The sequence below is a fragment of the Chiloscyllium plagiosum genome, unplaced genomic scaffold, assembly GCF_037043375.1.
Source record: "Chiloscyllium plagiosum isolate Xiang-an unplaced genomic scaffold, Cpla_swu_hap1 HiC_scaffold_22, whole genome shotgun sequence".
Lineage (NCBI taxonomy): Eukaryota > Metazoa > Chordata > Chondrichthyes > Orectolobiformes > Hemiscylliidae > Chiloscyllium > Chiloscyllium plagiosum.
Genome location: NW_028270160.1, coordinates 47,376,750 through 47,401,763, shown reverse-complemented (window position 1 = coordinate 47,401,763; position 25,014 = coordinate 47,376,750). Strand labels below are relative to the sequence as shown.

Below are 25,014 nucleotides of genomic sequence, written 5' to 3'. Positions count from 1 at the left end.
CTGAGTGCTCTGGTTCTTTGGAACTCACCAGACTCAAAACATTAACTCTGCTTTCTTCCCACAAATGTTGCCAGACTTCCTGAGTTTCTTCAGCAATTTTTGATTCAGATCTCCAGCATCTGTGAAGATCTTGACCCATGGGAGGGGTGTCTCAGTTCCGCGATCGGTCAAAAGAACACTAGTAATTCGGTCTGGTTCTGCAAGATTTGACACTTTAATCAATATCGGCCGGCACAGGTTGTCCAGCAGCACAGTGGTTAAAAACTTCTGTGTTCCTTGGAGAAACTGCACAAATAGCTTAAAACAAAGACAATTTTATACTGTTTTTGAAAAATAGTGCAGCCTTAATTACAGAGCAAATCCAATAAAATTTAATAAACTGACACTATAGACATAAGGTTAAGCCAATGATATTTCCTGGGAACTAACTTTGTTTTGCACATTTTATCTCTTGGCACTGCGTCTCTAGTGGTTAGTAATGTCCTATCTAGCTTAGTTAATTCTATACTGTGAAGGAAGCATTGTCTGCTAATCTTTGGTTCAGTTAGTTCAGGAATGCAGCTTTTAGCAGGGTAAAAAGCCATTTTAAAACAGAGTTGTCAATTTGCAGCCTAGAAGCCATTCCGTTATGTTACTCGTATTAAGAAGCCATTTTGTTGTTAGTAAGGGCATGTATTAAATGGTTGCTCCTGACAACAGCCTAAATCCAGATTTTTAGATCCTCATCTGCAGTTCTTATGTTATATGACAGTTAGATTTTTAAAATCTTATCTTTATAAACAGAAATAGAATTAGCACAAAATAGCATTGCAAGAAAAGGTCCATTTTCAAATAGTTTATGAACTAGCCTTTCTAAACTTCATCTTTCTGGATCCACAGGTTACCAGTCGCCCACACCTGTTTCAATCAACTCTGCCTGCCTCCATACAAGAATAAGAAAGAACTTAAGCAGAAGTTAACAATTGCTATTTCAAATACAGAGGGGTTTGGTCTGGAATAATAAGAAAACAACTGTACCACAACATCTATGTAGAGCTTTCAGCGTAGAAAAGTAACAAAATCAGTGCAATATATTTTCAGGAAATGGTATTTCACTTAATGCACCTGAATTTTAGGGTTAGTAGATCTCAAATTTTGTTCTGTTTAGTTTAGTTTTTCTCAGCAAACCTACCTTTATAGTGAGCTGTAGAGATCAAAACAAAAAGTCATTTGCTGTGTACTGTAGGATAATATAATGTTTTGCAATGTATTTTACTCTAGTTTTACAAGAGTAATAGCAATTAATGTTCACTAGAAATCATGATAGAGTCCAGTTTTAATGTTGTATTAGAATGAATTTTGAATGTGTTGAAATCTCACCTTTGTGTTTTATAGCTCCAGATTTGTTACAAATCATCTCTCTCAGTTCTAAGGTTTGTTTTTGAGAACGTCCTGAATAGGAATTATTTTGAAGTATTGACCATAGCAGCTAAACCATTAGATAAACAAGATGCTGGTCCTGAACTCCAGGTGAGTTGTGAGACAATGCAATCAGCTTCTGAATCTGGACAGCAATGCTGTGGATTCAAATCTTATTGAGATTTCTAGCCTTTAAAATGTGGAAGAGTATCAATTAAACAATGCAAGTGAGTGTAAGAATCCTGGGACTGAATTTTCCCAGTTTTGTGGAGATAGGTTTGGAAGATGCTGGAAAGTACTGGGGCACCCTGTGGCAACTGAAACTGTTTACTTTCAGACAAATTTTCAGAGGTGCACTGCCAGGGGTGTCGTGGAGCTGGACAGGCAATGAAGCCAATTAAAGCCCCATTCAAGGGCCCTTTTGTGCTAGGATTACAACTTTCCTGGTATTTCACCAGCACCTTGTTTGTGTTGGGATGCTTGCATTGCTGCAGAGGTGGCCTCCCATTGAGAAGTCATGCTGATTGAAGTAATTGGTAGCATCAGAATCACAGTATAAGCAGAAGCTCGGGAGTGACCACAGACTTTGGAGAGATTAACCCTGCGTGCTGAGATCTTTCAGATTACAGTACTCCATCATCTTACTCACCACTGAAGTACAGTCCCTGGGTCTCCCTCTTCACCAACAGTGCTCATCTGTCAGGATGGGGCTGCCATCTGGACATAGTTGTGGACTGTCCTTTCGGGCCACCCACTTTTCTAATGTATCGGGCAACCCTGAATGGATGGTTAAAAAGAGATAGTCTAATAGGAGCTGGCTAATGTAAAGTTACTCTGGTGAGCATGCTAAGGCTATATGTAGACTTGGGGTCCACGTCTCGTTCTGACACTCTGGGGAGTATTAAGCCACTGATGTCTGAAGACTAATTTTACAGCACCATAATAGATTTCTGAACTTCATTATAGTTGATATTTGTTACAAAGGAAAAAGATATATCAAGACCTTTGAAAATAATCAGGTTAATCTATATCATAAAGTAATGAGAACATTAGGCAAAAACTTGATTACTCAAATTCCACCAAAAAGGTAATCACTTTGTTACAATCTGGGATTTGAATATTTCCTGTCAAAAAATAGATGCATCCAAGTGCTCCAGACTTACAATATTGAGATAAAATGCACAACAGCCTGAGGTTGCATTCATGATTAAGCCCTATTGGCACTATGTTGCACACACACAATCTCTCCATGACCACCCAATGAATAATACCTCCTCCCACTCACAATGCAAAGCAAAATGTAGATTAGATTAGATTACTTATAATGTGGAAACAGGCCCTTCAGCCCAACAAATCCACACCGATCCGCCACCCACCCATTCCCTTACATTTACCCCGTCACCTAACACGACGGGCAATTTAGCATGGCCAATTCACCAGACCTGCACATCTTTGGAATGTGGGAGGAAACCAGAGCACCCGGAGGAAACCCACACAGACACGGGGAGAATGTGCAAACTCCAAACAGTCAGTCACCCGAGGCGGGAATTGAACCCGGGTCTCTGGCGCTGTGAGGCAGCAGTGCTCACTACTGTGCCACCATGCCGCCCACATAAACCTACCAGACCATCGGGACTGCTGTCTCAGTAGAGAGAAGCATGACTGGTTGTGATTTAACCTGAGTGCCACCAGAACCCAGGCAAGGGAAGAGGTTGAGGAGAGTCCTTCGTGGTAATTTCAAACCAGTTATGAGAATTGAACTCATGCTTTCATATTACACTGTTCTGTAAACCAGTGACTCAGCCAACTGAGCTAATCCAGTTGCCTTAAATGTACACAAGGCAGCATTCATTCTGTGAAGTCAAAGCAGCAAAGCTAAAATGCGCAGCAAGTCTATTGACTGGTAAGGAGGCAAATGTCTGGTAAACCAGAGCAGCACGTGTTTATCCTTTTAGAGATTCTAAGTGCTGAATGTTCTATGACATAACCTGCCCCATGAACCTTTTATGCTTCCACTTTGCAGGAATTACTTGAGATACAAATAAAACTGATTTTGGTCTCAGTAGCAAGTAAACCCCACAAAGCAAGCCCATAAGGAGGTAACAAAAAGCCAGAGTTACTTATAGGTCAGGCAGCACTTGGGAGAAATAAATGGTTAGTGGGCTGTAATTATCAGGATCCCAAAGTCAAGCTCAATTCGAGGACAAGTAACCAGAAGTGGTGGTGGCAGCACTTTGTTTGCCATCTTATCAGGTAGAGGCAGCCAGTTAAGAAACAGCCTCTTGAGATTAAGGATGGAGGGTGAACCAGGGAATTTTCAAGTCCAGTAGGAAGGCCTGCAACAATCTCTGGCCAAAGGTGGGTGCTTTTAGCACACTTGCCTTCATTGCTCAGACCTTTGAGAAGAGGGTCAGAAGTCACATGACACCAGGTTATAGTCCAACAGGTTTATTTGAAATCACAAACTTTCCGAGCAAAGCCCCTTCTTCACCTGACAAAGTGGCTATGCTGCAAAAGCTTGTGATTTCAAATAAACCTATTGGCTATAACTGGTGTTGTGTGACGTCTGATTACATCCACCCCAGTCAACATCAGCACCAGCACCATCACATCATGGCATTGAGTATAGGAGATGGGATGTCATTTTGAGGTTATACAGAACATTGGTGAGATCTATTTTGGGGTACTGTGTCCACTTCTAGCCATCCTGTTATAGGAAGGATATTAAGCTAGAGAAGGTTCAGAAGAGATTTACCAGGATGTTGCCAGGAATGGAAGGTGTGAGTTATAAAAGGCTGGATAGGCTGGGACTCTTTACTGGTGCATAGGGGTTAAGATGTGACCTTATAGAGGTTTATAAAATCATGAGGGATATAAATAAGGTGAATGTCTTTTCCCTAGAATGGGGGAATTTCGTGATTATGGGGTATATATTTAAGGTGAAAGGAGAGCGATTTGAAAAAGATGTGAGGGGCACGTTTTCTTTACACTGAGGGTAGGTTGTATGTGAAATGAACTTTGAGGAAGTGGTGGATGCGGGCACAGTTACGTTTACATAAGTACATGAATAGGAAAGATTTGGAAGGAGATGGGCCAAGAGCAGACAAGTGGGACTAGTTTAGGTTGGGATTATGTTCGGCATGTACTCGTTGGACCGAAGGATCTGTTTCTGTGCTGTATACTTCTATGTAACTGTAAATAGATGAATGTGAGGGCATGTCTAAGATAAAGTGCCCAAAATTAAGTATTGCTGCAACTGCCAGACCATCAATATAGATGGGTAATGTAAAGGAGGATTCCAGCAGTGACACCATGTAGAGAATTAATTGAACTTAACTAGTTACCAGTTGCTGCCAGTAAGGAAGCTGGTGCCAATCAGACCCACCTCTTGTAAGATCACTTGAAGGTGTTTTGACATTCAGAATAGCCTTTAAAAGGGACAGAATATTGTTGGCACATAATTGGTGTTTCATTCATGTGAAAAATACACAGTCATAATACATCACTGGTGGCCCATTCTGACATATCCAAGTTTGTGACTGCTGTAATGTGTTGCAAAATTCGATAAGATATTAATGAGATGATATTGATTGATTACATATTGCTATGATTTTGGATTCAATAAGACAGTGATGAAACAGCAAATTCAGAGTTTTTCATTACTAAATGTTAAAATTGAAATTGATAAGTTTGATAACAATGGGTTACGGGTCAAATGACCAAAGTGGCCAGATGGAGTGATTTAAACCACGGCTGTTTTGTAGTTTAAATGGCAACCCCCAAGGGGATTAAGTGGACTATTTTTTGTTATTGTTATTTCTGGGATTGTGATAACTCCTCCTTCTGAAAGAGAAGGTATTTTTCATCAAAATGGGGCAGCTAACTGTAGGTAATGACTATATCTAGTTTTGAGTACTGCTGTAGAGTACAGAGCAAAGCTTTACAAGCAAAGCTTTACAACAAAAAGGTTTATTCTCATGGTTTTTTACTTCCACTGCATAAAATTTTTAAGAACTGAAAAATTTTATAAAATTTTATTAATGGAAATTTATATTAAGAATCTAATGAAATTGAATGTTTTTGCTTTTATAAAATTAACAAACATTCTATTTCAAACTCATGGTTGACCAATTAACCATGAAAGTTGGCATATTTGGAAATTTGTGAACTATTTGTTGTTGCTGAAGGCATTTATTATTTCATTTTCAATTAGATATATAGTATATATAAATGCAGTCAAGATGAAAATGTTTTAAGAGAGTAATATATATAATATTGCATTTATAGTATTGCTTCTTGGACCTTAAATGGTTATGTTTTTTGTTTCATAACATTTTCATAGAGGAAACCCATTTCGACCCATTGTGCTTCATGCCATTTCTAGCTCTATGATTTGATTTTATTTTCTTGCTTTCTTCCTGTATTCATTATTTTTCCACTTGTGTCACTTAAATGTGACTGGCTTAGCTTCAATGACATTTAGCTGATACATTCCACATTCTAACAATTCTATATTTTAAAAAATGCTAACCTTTCTCTTTTTGCTTTTCTTGTAAATCCTGATTTATGCCTCCAAATTCACAAACCAATGGAAATGTTCCTTCTTTGGCTATGATCTCAAATGCTTCCAAAATTTTAAACACTTCTGTGGGATCCCCTTTTCCTCAACCTTGCGTGTTCCTGTGGTGTTGTGCTAGTTTTTCAAAAGCCTCACTATAGCTATACATTCATAATATTATTTTTAGTGTATTTTGCCCTATTTTTCATGGTTCCACAACCATTTCCAGATCACACAATACAAACTCTACATGAGACCCCAACTACAAGCTAATCAGTACTTTAATTACCAGCTCCATGTCCAGTACTTCAAGGTATGAAGTTAGAGGTGTAGATTTTTTTTAACAGCAATGTAAAGCACAATCTCCATTGTGATGAAAATGCTGCGTGAGATCAAGAATCTCAAGTACTGTCCCAGATCCCAGTACTACTCTATGTAATAAGTGCAGATGGGGACAGCCTGTAGATTGCACATGTGGAGTTCCCGGATTCAGTTGGCTATTTTAAATAATCAGCTAGTTCAAGGAAGTCGAATATTTTAATCCCTAGAGCATGGAACTTGGAGTGTGGCGTTTATACCAGATAAGGACAGGTCTGCTCTCAACACATTTATTCGGGGTAGCCAGGATATTCTGTCAAAAAGGTGACGTGCACTTTTGGATCTGGACCTGGGACACCTTTGGCAAGGTAAGTTACCCTAGGAGGGAAGGCAGCCCTTGGGAGCAGTAAAGCACATTTTCAGAGAGATGAGGCATCACTGGCAATCATTTATTGCCCTTGAGAAAGCATTTGTGATCTCCTTTCTTGAATCTTAATGCTGCTAGGAAGGGAGTTCCAGGATTTTGACCCAACAACATTGAAGGAACCGCAAAATAGTTCCAGGTTGTGATGGTGTGTGACCTTGAGGGGAAGTTGTAGATGGTAGTGTTCGCATGTATGTGCCCCATATCCTTCTAGGTGGTAGAGGTTGCAGGTTCAGAAAGTGCAGACATAGGAGCTTTAGTGAGTTACTGCAGTGCTTCTAGTAGACAGTACACATGCATCCATAAAGGCAAGTGGAAAGTATACCATCAAACTCCTGACTTATAGACAATGGATATGCATTGGTAGCTAAGAGATTAGTTATGCATCACAGAATTTCTAATCTCTGATTTATTCTTGTAGCTACAATATTTATATGGTCCCAGTTCAGTTTCTGGTAATGTTGACCAACAGACTGTTGATACTGGGGTTTCAGCAATGGTAATGCCCTTGAACATCATGGGGAGATGGTTAGATTCTCTCATTGAAGATGGTCATTGTCTGGCACTTGTGAGGTACAAAGGCTAAGCCTGATGTCCAGGTTATACTACATACGGAGACAAATGGCATCGGCATCTGGTTCACTAATATCCTTACCTAGTCTGACCTATATGTGACTCAGACCCAAAGCAATGTGGTTGAGTCGCAAATTCTTTCTGGGCAATTAGGGATGTGTAATAAATGCTGGCCTAACCTGCAATGCCCTCATCCCAGGAATACATTTTTTTAAAAGTATCTGAGGAGTCATAAACTGCGCTGAATTTTGTGCAAATATCATTCCCACATCTGACCTTAAGATGGAAGGAAGATCAATGTTGAAGCAACGAAAATGGTTGCATTTAGAACATTACCTAGGGAATTCCTGCAGTGATGAGCCAGAACTATGATTTGAACTGCCAAAGCTGTCAACAACCACAACCATCTTCAAACATGCTTGGTGTGACCCAATCAAGTGGAGAGTTTTTCTCCTGAGACCCATTGACTCCAATTTTGATAGGCTCCTTGATGCCATACTCAGTCAAATGCTGTCTTGATGTCAAAGGCAGTCGCTCTCACTTCACCTCTTAGAGTTTAGCTCTTTTGCCCATATTTCGGCCAATCCTGTAATTAGGTCATGAGCTGAGTGGCTCTGATGAAACCAAACTGAGCATCAGTGAGCCTGTTATTACTGGACAGGTGCACTTAATAGCACTTTTGACAGTACCTTCCCTGGTAACTGGAATGGTGATTTGAACTGCCAAAGCCTTCAATGAATGGTTCACAAAAATGGGTTGTGTTTTAAGAAAGTGCATTTCAGCATTCCTTTTGACATAAGCTATCATGAAATTTGTGCTGCATGACTGATTTCCCAGACTATCACTTTCACAATGGAGTATCTATCAAGGGAGTATCTTGATAGACAGTTCCACGTATTTATATGATGAATAATGTTTCATGAGAGAATTTTAATGCATTGAACATTTTTGTATCACAAAGAGCATGGGGTGGGGGGGGGGGGGTGTGTGGTGGAGTGTGGTGGAAGGTTGGTGGATATGAATTGGCATGGGGCTATTAAGGGGTGTAGGGATTATTGGGGGCATAGGGTGTCTGTTGAACCTTGGGAGATGGGTTCTTGGGCATTGAGTGTCATGAGGTATTAGAGGCCATGGAGGGAGGGGATGGGTAGATGGGCAATGGTTGACATCGGAGTTTAGAGGAACAATAGGTTTAGGCACAGGGTCATAAGTTGGCAGAGGTCACAAGTTGGCAGAGGTCATAAGGGTGCATGGAGATGAACACAGGGTATGGAGAGTGAAGAGATAAGAGCAGGATCGATGTTATATGTTTTAAGTTTTATTTTTAAACTTTGAACACAGTGCTAGAACCCCAGTGCAGGCTCCTATCTAGCCTGCCTCAAACTGGCAGCTTTTCCCCCTTTTGTTTAGTCACCCAACCCAACTCCCAATCTAGCCCACCCTGAAATGAAAAATGAGAATTGACTATAGCTATTTTACAGGTCAGGTTTGTGGAGCAGGGAATATCTCCTGCTCTGCATGCCTGAGCCAGTAACTAAAGTCAGGGCCTGACTGTAGGTATGTAAAGTCAGAACAAATTTTGCTATTAAAGGGCTTAGATTAAAGACACAATGATAAATTAGTAGAAGACAATAGTTAACACCCTGTTTTTTTGGTGCCTCATTATATAAAAGCCGTTAACATAATAATCTCCCATCTAGCTTCATCGGGGTTGAGGAACTATAGTTAAGTGAAGAAACTTGAGATACGAGGACTATTTTCACTGTAGCCCAGAAAGTTAACAGAAAGCATTTTGTCGAATGGTATTGAGATTTTGTTTTAATTATATGGTAGCTCTGAAGGCTTCTTACTTTCACAAAAAGCACTATGAATAAATTTTTTTTATTCCTGTTTTTTAAACAAACATATTTGCTGAACACGAACTTTCACAGCATTGTTGATTTTTTTTTTGCCATACTCAGATGGTGATTACTGTTGCTTACTTCCTATTATTTTACTAACTGCTTTCTGATGTGGCAAAAATATTCAAAATGCGTGTTCCGTTTTAGCACTTTTTTGCACCCATCCTTCCTTTATATCTTTAATATAGGCTCAACACTACACCAAGTACAGAAATTAACAAGAAAAAACAGTTTATTTTCACTTGCCCTCAGAACAGTTTGTTTGAGTGTGTACATTAATTATTTTACTGATGATTTATAGCAGATTTATGAAGAACCTTGTTATTCACATTCATATTTAAAAATTATGATACAGTCTGAAGACCACCAGGTATGTAAATCTAAGAAATACAGGCCACATATCTCATCCTGCACACATTGAAAACAATCTTTCTGCAGTTGTCTTAGTCTGGATTTCAGTCTGTTTTTACATAACTTTGGCACTTTGTTACCAGAAAGAAATCAGTTCATTGAGAAATGGTAACCATTGAATATTGCACTATGTATAATGATGTAATTACTGTTCATAATGTATAGAATTTACTGATGTGCTGTTTACTTTGTCACTATAGATTTTACATAAACAGAGATTAGTTATATTTCTTCCTATACTTGAATGCTGATTTTGTAGTGGATTTTAATAAATTGGTTTAGAAAATTGATCTTTGTTCCATGAGGTTATTTGCATTAAATCATTATTTATGTCAGTTTCATTTATTTTAAAAGTGTTCTTAAAGTGTCTCAGTTGGCACTTCATTAGTTCAGTTAGGTTTTACATGTCAAAATTTGGCCACAAACAAGGGAACAATGGATTTTGTGGCACAGGTTTGAGAAAATGAAGAGAACCGACATCTAGCTCGTAACCTGTCATCTTTCTGCCTGTTTGGATTTCCTGAGATGGATGCCAATGAGATCAGCAACATCTATGGGTGAAATTAGGAAGCCAATTAGGAAGCCACTAAGAGCCATTTGACCAGTGCAATGGCTCTTTTTCCAATGGCACATACATTTCTCAATGTCTCAGAAACTCAATAAGAAAAAGCAGTATGCACAGCAGGCAGTCACTGAGGGCTCAATCTGGCATTATTACAGCACTATAAAGCAGAAAGCATTCAGTGAGCCAACCATAGCGTAAGGATACTGTTGATGTGGTCAATTATTGATGCAGGAACTCCGAATAGTTTGCAGGATGATAAACCTGGCACCATCCCATAGAGGCCAGCCTTCTCCCCTCTTCCTTGGTCACCCAGTTCAACTTCCAATCCAGTTCACTCCTCACATTGGTTCCATCTGCTCTGAGAAGAGTACCTCCCTCTATATCCTCACAGCTTTCATCTGATCTCTAGTGACAGGTCTGTGAACCATGGGGCTGCCCTTCCCCTTTGCTGTACATCTTCCTTCATCTGTTGCTTCGGTAAAGTTGCTGTCCTCAACACAGTTCTGTACTGTACGTGCTCCAAGTATCTATTTAAGCAGTCTTTCTGATTTGGGCTCTGACCGCTCTTCCCATCCACTGCACCCCAATTGCATGCCAATACTGAATGTGCTCTTTTAATTAGCTCGGCACAACAGAATTCTGCAGAAATGGTCCATTAACAGCTGAACCAGACTTTAACCCAAATCTTTGGGAGTAATTCCTATTGACTGAACTTTTAGCAATGTCTGTTTAAACATCCATTTGATGATAGAGATATTGGAAAATGTAAGGTTAAAACAATTGCTGTTACTGTTCAATAAATAAAGAATTCTGATGATATATCATGTCAAACTGTCTTAGCAATAGTTAACATTATTTGAGAGTTAGAAAATAGTTTTTTTGGAACTCATGGGACATGGAGCATCACTGGCTGGTCTATCCCTAGTTTCCCTTGAGAAGGTAGAGGTGAGTGCCTACTTGAGCCACTGGAGTCCATGTAGTATAGGTAGAACCACAATGCCATTAGGGATGGAATTCTAGGATTTTAACCAAGTGACAGTGAAAAAATGGCAATATATTTTCAGTCAGATTGGTGTGTGGCTTGAAGGGGAAACTTACAGGTCGTGGTATTCCCATGTATCTGCTCTCCTGTCCCTTTTGATGGAAATGATCATGGATTTGGAAGGTGCTGTCTAAAGAGCATTGGTAAATTTCTGGTATGTATCTTGTAGATAGTGCACACTGCTGCTACTGAGTGTGGATGTAGTGCCAATAAAGATGGCGTTAAGATTCTTGAATGTTTTTGGAGTTACAATCATCCAGGCAAGTGGGGAGTATTCCCTCACATTCCTGACTTCTGCCTTGGAGATGATGGACAGGCTTTGTGGAGTCAGGAGATGAGTTACTTACCTCAGAATTCTAGTCTTTGACCTGCTCTTATAGCCACCATATTTAGTGAGTCCTGTCAAGTTTCTAGTCAATGGTAAGCCCAGAATGTTGATAGTTGGGGGTGCAGTGATAGTAACACCACAGAATGTCAAGGGGTAGTGGTTGACATTTGTTTGGCAGAAATATCACTTGCCAGTTGTCAGATTAAGCCGGATATTGTCCAGATCCTGTTGCATTTGAACATGGACTGATTCAGAATCTGAAGAGTTACAAATGGTGCTGAACATTGTGGAATCATTGACAAACATTCTCACTTCTGACATGATGGAGGGACGGTCATTGAGGAAGAGCTGAAGATGGTTGGGCCGAGGCCACTACCCTGAGGAACTCCTACAGAGATGTCTTGGAACTGAGGTGAGATCTCTCGAATAATCACAACCATTTTCCTATGTGCCAGGTAAGACTGACAGCGGAGAGTTTACCCCTAACTTCCATTGACTCTAATTTTACTAGGGCTTCTTTGATACCACGTGGTTGAATACAGCCTTGATATCAAGGACTGTCACTCTCACATCAACTCTGGAATTTAACTATTTTGTCCATGTTTTAACTAAGGTTGTAATGAAATCAGGAGCTGAGTGGTTCTGGTAAAACCCAAACTGGGCATCACTGAGCAGGTTACTGCTGAGCAAGTGCTGCTTGATAGCATTCATGATGACACTTCCATCACTTTACTGATCATTGAGAGTAGATTGGGTGGTAATTGGCCAGGTTGCACTAGTCCTACCTTTTATATACAAGACATACCTTGTAAATTTTTCATGTTGTTGGGTAGATGCCAGTGTTTTATTTATGTATCTACAGTCTATTTGTCCAATGCACACCTTGGACCATATTTTACTAGACCAAAATTGGTAATTAAAATGTTCCATGTTTTATTCTGAGAATTCATTGTTGACTCATGTTCAGTTATGCTACCCAGACAGAGATGCTAGAGGATTTCCAAGATTGTACCAAGATCCCCAATTTAAAGATGTACCAAGAACAGAATATTGTTAAGACCTTTTGCCAATGAGACTGCTATATTTGAGAGGAAGGTGGTGGAAAAATAGTTAAAGATTGATATGTTGATAATGGATATATCAATATATTGAGTAATGAATAGCTAGTGTTATAAAGGTGTAATAATTGAACGTTTATGTTCCCTCTGTTCATTATTGAAATTGATGTAGTATTGGATATTTTCTTTGGAATACAGCATTATGTTTGAGAATATTCACTGTGTATGGAACCTTTGAAGTTAGCAAAAACCCTTTGATCCCCTGTGACACCAACACCTAAAGACCTCTGCCACATGAAAAATCATAGCAACAACGAGAAGAAATCAACTCTCAATTTTGTTTTGAGGATACCCTCAATTACTACAGAGTCTCTGAACCATTGCTTCTTTAGTAATCTGGAGCAGGGCAAGACGACATGCCTCAAGTCTATCTTAGCCAGAACAGAGATCAAACTCTATGCTGTTGGTTTTATACTAAACCATATACTAACCATCAAGTCGATAGAGTTAACTGGCATCCCAACTAGTAACTAATTAACTATTTAAATTGTACTGGTGGAAGTCTATTCATTTGAACATACTTGTTCACTTGAGATATTGATTACAAAATATGACTTACAAAATAGCAACAAATCATAATTGTTAATTATTTGCACAATGTTTGGCCCACTCTATGTATTTCTGAGCAACATCCGTGCTATGGCCTGCAGGAGAATGGCATTAAGCTCATCTCACCTGACAAGTGTGTATGTGTGCTTGCATGCAAACCTACAGTCCTTTTCTTACCTGCCTGGCTGTAGGTAGAGCCAAATGTTATCATGTAAAGGTATTTCACAAGCTCCATTTTTGCAACCTTTTCACCCATCTGTACCCCCCCCCCAAAAAAAAAACACACACACACACAAAACAATGGTGGCCTGACTTTTTTTATTTGAATGTTTAAAGTTAGCAAACAAGAGCCTATGCGTGTAAGCACCCTCTGTTATTTGACTTTCATTGCTGTGCCTCTGAAGCTGGAAAACTACAGACTTTTGAGACCCTGTCTGTTAGCCTTAATTGGACAAAGGATTTGACTCCATGTCAATTGTGTAATTATGGGAGTGTCCAGTTAAAATATCAATGTGTGACTGTTTTGCTCTGCAGGAAGTTTCAAGACCTGACTCCTATATTCCCAACATTGAAGTGAAAATTCATTCCAATGTCTTTGTTCCTGCTTTGATGAAAAATGATACAAATGTCACTTTTTCTTTAAAAAAACGATTTGGATATAAAACCAGTGGCAGATATTTGTTGTTTTATGTTTTTACAAGATTTTAAATTACCTAGGTGGCACAATGGCTCAGTGGTTAGCACTGCTGCCTCACAGCACCAGGTCCCAGGTTCAATTCCAGCCTCGGGTGACTGTGTGGAGTTTGCACATTCTGTGTCTGCGTGGGATTCCTCTGGGTGCTCCGGTTTCTTCCGACAGTCCAAAGATGTGCAGGTTAGGTGAATTGGCCATGCTAAATTGCCCATGGTGTTAGATGTATTAGTCAGAGGGAAATGGGTCTGGGTGGGTTACTCTTCTGAGGATCGGTGTGGACTGGTTGGGCCAAAGGGCCTGTTTCCACACTGTAGGGAATCTAATCTAATCTAGATCAGCCTTTGGGTTCAGTTTGAAGGAGTCCTCACTGGGATTAGAAGCTAGTATAGTATCTCTTAGACAAGGAGATTGTTCAGAGCAGGTAAGGGAATAAATTTCTTCAGTGAAAGAATATAGTTTATGAAACTTCCAGGCCAGTGTTGTTTGGTGGAAGTCTGCAAATATTAAAAAAAAACTGAAAAAGCCCAATCTCAGTTGAGTATTCCAGGAAAAAGGCTTTACAACTGAAAAAGCAAAAACTAAGAAGCAGTTAAATCAAATCTACAGACTACTGGAAAGGAAAATTTCTCTGGATTTTGTTCAACAGTTAAATGATGATGTTGGCACATCGACTATTGCTTTCAAATTCCATTACATTTAGATAGCCTGGTTTGTTTTGTTTTGATTTCTTCTTTGTAATAAACTTCTGTTTCATTGTTAAAATCAGTGAAAGACTACCATATTAAATTAGAAAAAATGAAATTTGATCTGTCAATCCAGAGTTGATTCTGGGATGTGACTTGTTTGTCAACTCTACTCACTGCCAAATAGCACCTATTCCTCCATCTTTCTCTTGAGCACTGGTCTCAGAGTAAATCAGAAAATTTGCAAACTCTGTGTCCCATTTGACCCAGAGCTTCCAATCACAAATTTACACCATCAAGAAAACTGCTGCTATCCACCTCCTGAATATCATTTGTCTTTGCCTTTTCCTGAGCCCATCTGAGTCTGGAAACCTTACTCATTCCTTCATCATCACTTGCCCTCACCCCTCCCTATCCCTAATCTCCAGCCCCATAATCCTCCATTTAATTCCAGACAGAATTTACACTTCCTTCATTGTATTTGCCGACCTACTGGTGGCTAGTCATCAGTTCACACGGTCCTAAATGCTGGAATTCCTTGCCTGAACATTGTGTCTTTAAAACTCTCATTAAAACCTACACTTTTGACCAACCATTTAGTCATCTTCCTTTATTTTCATTAATATTGCTGTGTATAATATTGTTTGATAACACTCCTGTGGAATAACCTTAGAATATTTGCTATGTTAGAACCTCTGTGTGAATGCAAACTGCTATTGGTCAAAAACTCAGTATTAAAAAATTAAAGCAATATTTTTGGTAGCTGGGTTTAACTATGAGAACAATTTGTTGCATATAAACACATTAAATTATTAATCAGTAATTTTAATAGTTATACGAGACAAAAGTAATTGGTATAAATTAGTACAGAGCCACGTCTGGAGTTAAAACTATAAGAAAGTAAATGGTTGGAACTAAGAAAGCAATAGGGTGGCTCTGTTAATCTTTTTAAAGTTAAAAATCACACAACACCACGTTGTAGTCCAGTAGGTTTATTTGGAAGCATTAGCTCTCAAAGCATTGCTCCTTCATCAGCTAGCTACTTGATGAAGGAGCAGTGCTCTGAGAGCTAGTGCTTCCAAATAAACCTGTTGGACTATAACATGGTGTTGTGTGATTTTTAACTTTGTCCACTCTAGTTCAACACCAGCTCCTCCACAATCTTTTTAAAGGTCTTAGGTAAAAGGAAAGTATTATATCTCCCAATGTTCTTATTCAAGCTTTAACTCTACTGGGAAAATCAGATTTCTTGGCATAACAATGTGTTAATGTTTAGAATGCAATAAAAATTTAAAAGTTAGTTTACAAAGCCAGTAGCAGATAAGAAATAATATCAGGAAGCAGAAACTGATTCTCCGAGATAGACATTTAGTATTTTCTAAATGCATATTTGAATTAATTTGATTTCCATTAGGTACAGGATTTTAACTGTGAAAATTTGTCTTACAAATATTACCAGTCAAAACCAGATTAATTTAGCAATACTGAAAATGTGTTGCTGGAAAAGCGCAGCAGGTCAGGCAGCATCCAGGGAACAGGAGAATCGAGGTTTCGGGCATAAGCCCTTCTTCAGGAATGAGCAATAGACAAGACGTGATCTGTTACCATAATTCTATATACAGTACAATGACATATGACTGACAGAAGCAATGGGTGGAATTTTTACAGCACTTGAGTAGTGTATGAGAAATGTGGGAAAATCTGGTAAGATTGAAAAATCTGAATTTCAACGTCAAGGAAAGAAAGTTCCAATTTTCCCCTACAGGTTTTAATGGCATGTTCAGAATCTCACTAATCAGTTAATAAACAATCTTATTTCCATGCATTTGTGTTGCGTTATTAGCCAACCTTGCCTCATTTCTATGTAGCTGACCATTCTCCCATCCATTGCTCAGAAACAGATAGTATCAATTCCCAACTGAATGTCAGAATGATAACATGGCAGATGCAGCCTGCCACTTGCTTCTCCAGGCAGACATTCTAAGATCCATTCATCAAAATGATATCTCCTCCTTTCCTCAACAGCCTGGGATATGCCTCATTCTGACCTATGGATTTACCAACATTTATTTCTGCTAAACCTACCAGTACCTATTTGATCTCCCCATGTTAATTTCTTCAAATATTTCACAGTCCTCCATTTAATGTCTATACCTGTGGCACTCTTTTCTGTTGTGAAGACTGAGACTTTATATTAATTGAAGACTGTGCCCACGCTTTCAAGTCCAGACACACATTATCTCAATGGTTCCCAATCAGCTATAAGCTTTTCCTAGTTATTCACTTGCTTCATTTTTTAAAAAAAAAACGACCCTTTGGGTTTTCCTTTATTTCTTTATGCTCATGTACTCTCTTTACTTGCCTAATTACTTTTTTAAGCTCCCCACCACCATGTACTCTTTATACCCCTAGAGGGACTCTGCTGTATTAAGTCCTTAGTATCTGCCATAAATTTCCCTTATTTTCTTGATCATAATCTTTATGTCCATTGACATCCAGGGTTCTCTGGTCTTGGCCCCATTCTTTGTCTTTATGCAAACATGTTTGTCCTTGTATTTTTGCTGTTTCCATCTTGAATGCCACCCACTGCTCTGACACACTTTTAATTGCAATAGTTGCTCTAAGTCCTTTGGTCCAATTGTATAAAAAACAAAGAACAAACAAAATCGCAGCACGGGAATAGGCCTTTCGGCCCTCCAAACCTGTACCGATCCAGATCCTCTATCTAAATCTGCCACCTATTTCTAAGGATCTGTATCCCTCTGCTCCCTGCCCATTCATGTATCTGTCTACATACACCTTAAATGACCCTATCGTGCCTGCCTCTACCTCTTCCGCTGGCAATGCGTTCCAGGTACCCACCACCCTCTGCTTAAAGAACTTTCCACACATATCTCCCAGAAACTTTTCCTCTCTCACCTTGAACTCATAATCCCTAATAATTGAGTCTCTCACTCTGGGGAAAAAAGCTTCTTGCTATCCACCCAGTCTATACCTCTCATGATTTTGTAGACCTTAATCAGGTCCCGCTCAACCTCCGTCTTCCTAATGAAAATAATGGTATTCTACTCAACCTCTCTTCATAGCTAGTGCCCTCCATGTCAGGCAACATCCTGGTGAATCTCCTCTGCACCTTCTCCAAAGCATCCACATTCTTTTGGTAATGTGGCGACCAGAACTGTATGCTGTATTCCTAATGTGGCCAAATCAAAGTGCTATACAACTGTAACATGACCGGCCAACTCTTGTACTCAATACCCTGTCCAATGAAGGAAAGCATGCCATATGCCTTCTTGACCACTCTATCAACCTGTGATGCCACCTTCAGGGTACAATGGACCTGAACACCCAGATCTCTCTGTATACCAATTTTCCCCAGAGCTTTTCCATTTACTATATAGTTTGCTCAAGAATTGGATCTTCCAAAATGCATCACCTTGCATTTGCCCAGATTGAACCCCATCTGCCATTTCTCCGCCCAACTCTCCAATCTATCTATATTCTGCTTCACTCTCTGACAGTTCCCTTCACTGTATGCTACTCCAATCTTAGTGTCATCTGCAAACTTGCTAATCAGACTACCTATACTTTCCTTCAGATAATTTATGTACAAACAACAGTGGTCCCAACATGGATCCTTGTGGAATACCACTGGTCACAGTTCTCCGTTTTGAGAAACTCCCTTCCACGACTAATTTCTATCTCTTACTGCCCAGCCAGTTCTCTATCCATGTAGCTAGTACACCCTGGACTCCATGCGACTTCACTTTCTCCAACAGCCAACCATGGGGAAACTTATCAAATGCCTTAGTGAAGTCCATGTATATGACATCTACACCCTGTCCTCATCAATCAACTTTGTCACTTCCTCAAAGAATTCTATTAAGTTGGTAACACATTACCTTCCCTGCACAAAATCATGCTGCCTATCATTGATAAGCCCATTTTCTTCCTAATGTATATAGATCCTATCCCTCAGTATCTTCTCTAGCAGCTTCCTGACCACTGATCTCAGGCTCACTAGTCGATAATTACCTGGATTATCCCTGCTATCCTTTTTAAACAAGGGGACAACATTAGCAATTCTCCAGTCCTTGGGACCTCACCCGTGTTCAAGGATGCTGCAAAGATATCTGTTAAGGTGCTAGCTATTTTCTCTCTTGTTTTCCTCAGTAACCTCGAATACATCCCATCTATGCCTGGAGACTAGACCACCTTAATGCCTTTTAGAATACCCAACACTTCCTCCCTCCTCATGTCAACTAGACCTAGAATAATCAAACATCTATCCCTAACCTCAACATCCGTCATGTCCCTCTCCTTGGTGAATACCAATGCAAAGTACTCATTTAAAATCTCACCCGGGGATCCAAGATGGCAGCGACTCAGCAAGTCTGAGTCTATAGCGCTCCTCCCAAGACTTGAGCAAAGTGGGCCACCCACCTCTACCACACTCACCAAATCATTTAAAATAGTTTTTACTTAGTGTAATTAGTTGCTCAGTACTAAATTTAAACAGTCTAGTCTTCTGTAAAAATGACTAGGGGGAAAGGAGTCCACAGTTCTCAGCAGGCAGGAGCCCCTCCCCCACCCTCCCCAGCTGCAGCAGAGGCGTCCGCAGCCGCCCCGGGGGACTTACCTACGGAGGTGAGCCTCGCAGAAATAATCTCCAAACTTGACGCGAAGATCGACGCCTTCATTGATGAGTCCCGAAGCCGATGGAATTCACTCTCGGCCGCATTACAAAAGCACAGCCAAGACATCGAGGAAATCGAGCGCCGAGTCGGAGGGGCGAAGCTAAAGGTCGCGACCTCCAAGACCATAGCAGAATCGGCCGTGGATCGGGTCCGGACTCTCGAACAGCAAGTCCAGACCTTAGAGAATCGCACTGATGACCTCAAGAATTGAGGTCATTGAAAAAGTATTCACTTGCTGGGCCTTCCCGAACGGGAAGAAGAAGGCCAGCTTACAGTGTTCCTCGAGCAGTGGCTTCCACAGCTGTTAAATCTGGAGGCTGGATCAGGCCAGGTAATGGTGGAATGGGCCTACCGGGTTGCAGTGCACGGGCCCAGCTTGAATCAGCGCTCCCGCCCGGTCCTGTTCTGGCTGCAGAGCTACAAGGAGAGGCAGATGCTCTTGGAAGCTTCCAGAAATCTTGGGAAAGATCCCCAAGCCATGATTTATAAAGGATCCAAGATTATGTTATTTTAGGACTTTTCCCCAGCTTTGGTCCGAAAGAGGAAGGCGTTTGACGAAGCGAAGAAGCACTCCGCACTCCTTGCGCTACCCAGCTACGCTGCAGCCATGAAGGGTCCGTGTATAACTTCGGATCACCAGAGAAGGCCAAGGAACTTTTGGACTCTCTTAGATAAATTGTAAGAGTTAATTGATGTTGTTTTTCCCTCCCCCCACCCTGGCTTACCCCCCTTTTTTTTCCTGTCATTACCTTACTGTTTAATATTATCTCCGGGGGGTGGGGAGAGGGGTTTATTTATTTATTCTTCACTTATCAATTTTCTCCCACCCCTTTTATATATATAGGCTAGGGGGGCTAGATAATGTAGGCAGGTGGGGGGGTGGAAGTGGTTACCTTATCCTATTTTATCTCTGTCCTTAGGAGCGGGGTTGTTCTCCCCTGTTATTTTGTATTACTATATTTAATTATTATTTGCTGAGACTGTAATTTTATAGTCATATATGTTCATACATGGTATTAACATTACCAAATATATCCAGGTGTTGGTGTAGGTGGGGGAGGGGGTACTCATTGTTAATTCTAGCTGTGTAGTATATTTGAATTTTCTTTATCCTATCGTGGGGTGCCTGGGTCAAGGGTGGGGCACTGGTTGGGAGAGGTCATGATGGGCTTTTGGAAAGGAAGTGTTGCCCCCTGGGAACAAGGGGGAAGATCTCCGTTTAAATACGTTTTATATTTTTTTATTTAGAAATAGTTTATTATAATATTGATCTGAGTGTATTAAAGAGCCTTTATTTTTGTGAATTTTAATTGCTCTGTGCTCGGGATGTTTTGGATAGGGTTTCTTCTCCCGGGGGGTCTCGGACTTGCCCGGTGATTATGGGTAATCAGTCGATTAAATGGTGCACCTGGAATGTCACGGGAAGTAATTCACCAATCAAAAGGAAGAAAATATTATCAAACCTCAAGAAAGAAAGGGTTGATATAGCTCCTCTATAGGAGACACATTTATTGGATAAAGAACACCTGAAATTATGACAGGGAAGAGATTATTTTCCATTCTCTCTTTCTGTGCAAGGAAAAACATTTTGGTAAACTGGGTGGCTGAGGGCCCTCATGGACTTTTGAATTGGCACAGAATAATTATGGAATATACTCCCCCTGACTTCCTTACAAATATGGTGCACCAAAAAAAAACCGAATTACTCCATAAAATATGGCAGCCCTTCTTGAATTACACAAATACAGATATCTCAGTCATCCTAACAAGGGCCTTTATTTAATTGAGAGGGCGAACCTGGTTGGTCCGGGGCCCCTGAGGAGAGGAATCCCACACGAATATGGGTTTTGTTATGATCTGATGTTAACACATTCTGAGCATATATATCACTACTCAATTTCTGTGTTATCCGTCGTTTTTTTTCTTGAATAATGTAAGAGATTTAATCATACACTCTGGTTAGTTGTAGGTTAGATGAGTAGTTAGTTGAGTTTTGTTTTTTTTCTCTCGGTATTTTTTTTTTCTGTTTGATAGATTTTGGTTATTATTTATTTAAGATTTAATTGTACATCAATGTTTATACGTGGGGTTTTTTTAGTTTTCTTTTGTAAACGTGTAAAAACATGTTAAATTTTCAATAAAAATATCTATTAAAAAAACTCACCCATTTTCTCAGACTCCACGCATAAATTTCTTCCTTTATCCTTTCTCGAGCAACCCTCTTGCTCCTTATATATGAATAAAAGGCTTCGGGATTTTCCTTAACCCAGTTTAGTAAAGCTATTTCATGACCCCTTTTAGCCTACTGAATTCCTCATTTCAGATTGGTCCTACTTTCCCAACATACTTCCAAAGCTTTGTCTATTTTCAGACACCTAGAACTTATGTATGCTTCCTGTTTCCTCTTAGCTAGTCTCACAATTTCACCTGTCATCCATGGTTCCTTAATCTTGCCATTTCGAGCCCTCATTTTCACAGGGACATATCTGTCCTGCACTCTAATTAATTAATCTCTCTTTAAAAGCCTCCCCCATATCAAATGTGGATTTACCTTCAAACAGTTGGTCCCAAACCACATTCTCCAGCTCCTGCTAAATTTTGCTATAGTCAGCCTTCCCCCAATTTAGCACTCTTCCTTTCGGATGACTCTCGTCTTTGTCCATGAGTATTCTAAAACTTACAGAATTGTGATCAGTATTCACAAAGTAATCCCCTACTAAAACTTCAACCACCTGGTTGGGCTCATTCCCCAACACTAGATCCAGTATGGCCCCTTCCTGAGTTGGACTATTTAGATACTGCTGTATGAAACCCTCTTGGATGTTCCTTACAAATTCTGCTCCATCTGGACCTCTAATACTAAGTGAATTTCTGTCGATGTTGGGAAAATTAAAATCTCCTATCACCACACCCTACACCCCTGCTCCTACACCTTTCCATAATCTGTTTACATATTTGTACCTCTATCTCACACTCATTGTTGGGAGGTCTGTAGTACAGTCCCAAAAGTGTTACCACACCCTACCTATTTCTGCGCTCTGCCCATATTGCCTCACTGCTGAAGTTCCATAGTGCCCTCCTTCAGCGCAGCTGTGATATCATCTCTGACCAATAAGGCAACTCCTCTACCTCTTTTATCTCCCTCTCTATCCCACCTGAAGCATCTACATCCAGGGCTATTTAGTTGCTAATCATGCCCTTCCCTCAACCAAATCTCAGTAATAGCAATAACATCATACTCCCAGGAACTAATCCAAGCCCTAAGTTTATCTGCCTTACCTACTACACTTCTCGCATTAAAACAAATGCACCTCAGACAATCTGTCCCTTTACGTTCATCATCTGCTCCCTGGCTACTCTTCCTGTTAGTCACGCTGACTTCATTATCTAGTTCCTTACAGGTTTTAGTTCTACTTTACTGTTCACTAACGTCATTTGGTTCCCATACCATACCACATTAGTTTAAACCTCCCCAACTGCATTAGCAAAAGCACTCCCTAGGACATTGATTCCAGTCCGGCCCAGGTGTAGACGTCCAGTTTGGAATAGTCCCACCTCACCCAGAACTGGCCCCAATGTCCCAAAAATCTGAATCTATCCTTCCTGCACCATCTCTCGAGCCATACATTCATCCTGCCTTTTTTTTATTTCTACTCTTGACTAGCACGTGGCACTGGCAGCAATCCTGAGATTACTACCTCTGAGGTCCTACTTTTTAACTTGGCTCCTAACTCCCTAAATTCTGCTTGCAGGACCTCATCCCATTTTCTACCTATATCATTGGTGCCTATATGGACCACGACAGCTGGCTGCTCACCCTCCCCCTTCAGAATATTTTGCAGTCGATCTGAGACATCCCTGACCCGTGCACATGGGAGACAACATGCCATTCGGGAGTCTCGTTTTCGACCACAGAATCGCTTATCTACTCCCCCTACAAATGAATCCCCAATGACTATAGCTCTTCCATTCTTTTTTCCAGCCTTACTGTACAGCAAAGCCAGCCACAGAGCCATGAACCTGACTACTGCTGCCTCCCCCTGGTGAGCCATCTCCCCTATTAGTATGCAAAACAATATACCTGTTTTGGAGGGAGACGACTGCAGGGGACGCCTGCACTGCCTTCCTGATCTTTCTCTGCCTGTTGGTCACCCCTTCCCTTTCTCCCTTAGCAATCCTCATCTGTGGTGTGAACAATTTGTTAAACATGCTCCACGACCTCCTCAGCATCGCGGATGCTTCAAAGTGAGTCTATCCACAGCTCCAGAGCTGTCATGCAGTCTAACAAGTGCTGCAGTGGACACACTTTACTGCACGTAAATGAGTCAGGGACATCAGCCGCACCCCTGAGCTTCCAAATTGAGCAAGTGGAATGTAACATGGGTCTTGAGATCTCCTGCTATTTTTAATCTTGAGCTTAACTTAGTCAAACTATAGTATCAAATAATAGATGAATGAAAAAGAAAAAAAAAATTTTTTACCAATCACACAATTTAAAAAAAAAGAAAAACCATTACCTTACCAAGACACAGCCATCTTTTGTTTTGGTTGGCGGGGGGGGGGGGGTGCAGGTGGGACACAATACACATGTAGTGTCTTGGGTTTAGCCACTGCCCAAATAAATCAGTTCACTCACCTTCCCAGAGTGCAATTCGACCACTCCCACTCAGCTCCTCACTCTCACCGCTCCTGCTGCTGCCGAAAATGGAAGCTGCTGACTCTCGAGGTCCTTATAGAGGGAAATGTATCTTCCTGGCAGCCCCTTGTCCTCACTCTCACCACTCTCACTGCTGCTGAAAATGGAGGCCACTGACTCTCGCAACAATCGCTTTTTCCCATTTAAGAACTTTATTCTTGGCTCATCCTTTTTCATAACTATCCGAAATGAGTTATTCTCCCTCTCCCAAATGTTCCCCTACTGATAGCCCTTCCACATGCCCAGGCTCAATTTCAAATACTAGATCCATAATTGCTCTGACTTTTACACATTTGCTAAACAAGCTTTTAAGAATTTTCTTTCCTATCTACCTTACACCTAAAACTATCCCAGTTAATATTTGGGAAATTAAAATCCCCTATTACTGCCTTAATAATTGCTTGACTGCCTTATTCCTCACCTCCCTTGTATTAAAATATATTCCATTCAGTCTTACAATACTCAATTCTTTCATATCTTGCTAGTTTCCTCTGCCTTCTATACTCATGCACTAACATGTCAACTTCTCATTCCATCTCAGCTTTATTCTCTTCTGATCTACTTGTCAGGATCCCATTCTCCTATCCATGTAGTTTAAAATCCACCCCAATTGCATTAGCAAACCTTCCTTCATGGATATTAATCCTGTTCCTGTTAAACCATAATCTGTCCAATTTGTCCAGGTCCCATCTACCCCAGAAATGGTCCCAGTGTCTCAGAAATCTACAGGCTTTCTTCTTACACCATCTATCCAACCACGCATTCATTTACTTTACTAATCTAGTCTTATGTTCACTATTAAGTGGCACTAGAAGTAATCTGGAGATACTACCTTTGAAATCATGCTTTTCAATTTCCTGCCTAAATCCCTAAAGTCTGTCTAGATATCTGCTGGAGACCACTTGAGATATGCATTTAAACAGAAACAATATGCAAGGTTATGGGGAAAAGGCAGGTTTTTCACTAAATCAAAATACTCTGACAGCCTATATATATATGATGGGCCAAATGGCCTCCTGCACTGTAACAAGTCTGCGATTCTGAAGGTTAAAATTGTGA

General features: G+C 40.3%; 1 protein-coding gene across 1 annotated transcript in view; it reads left to right on the top strand.

Moving 5' to 3' along the window:
• The window catches only part of hectd2 (HECT domain containing 2), a 110,116-nt gene extending 101,902 nt beyond the window's left edge, over positions 1 to 8,214 (top strand). Inside the window, exon 21 of the mRNA XM_043712450.2 lies at positions 880 to 8,214. Coding sequence (XP_043568385.1) covers positions 880 to 1,000 — 121 coding nt within the window. The 3' untranslated portion in view covers positions 1,001 to 8,214. The remainder of the gene's footprint in view (positions 1 to 879) is intronic.
• The last annotated feature ends 16,800 nt before the right edge of the window (positions 8,215 to 25,014 follow it).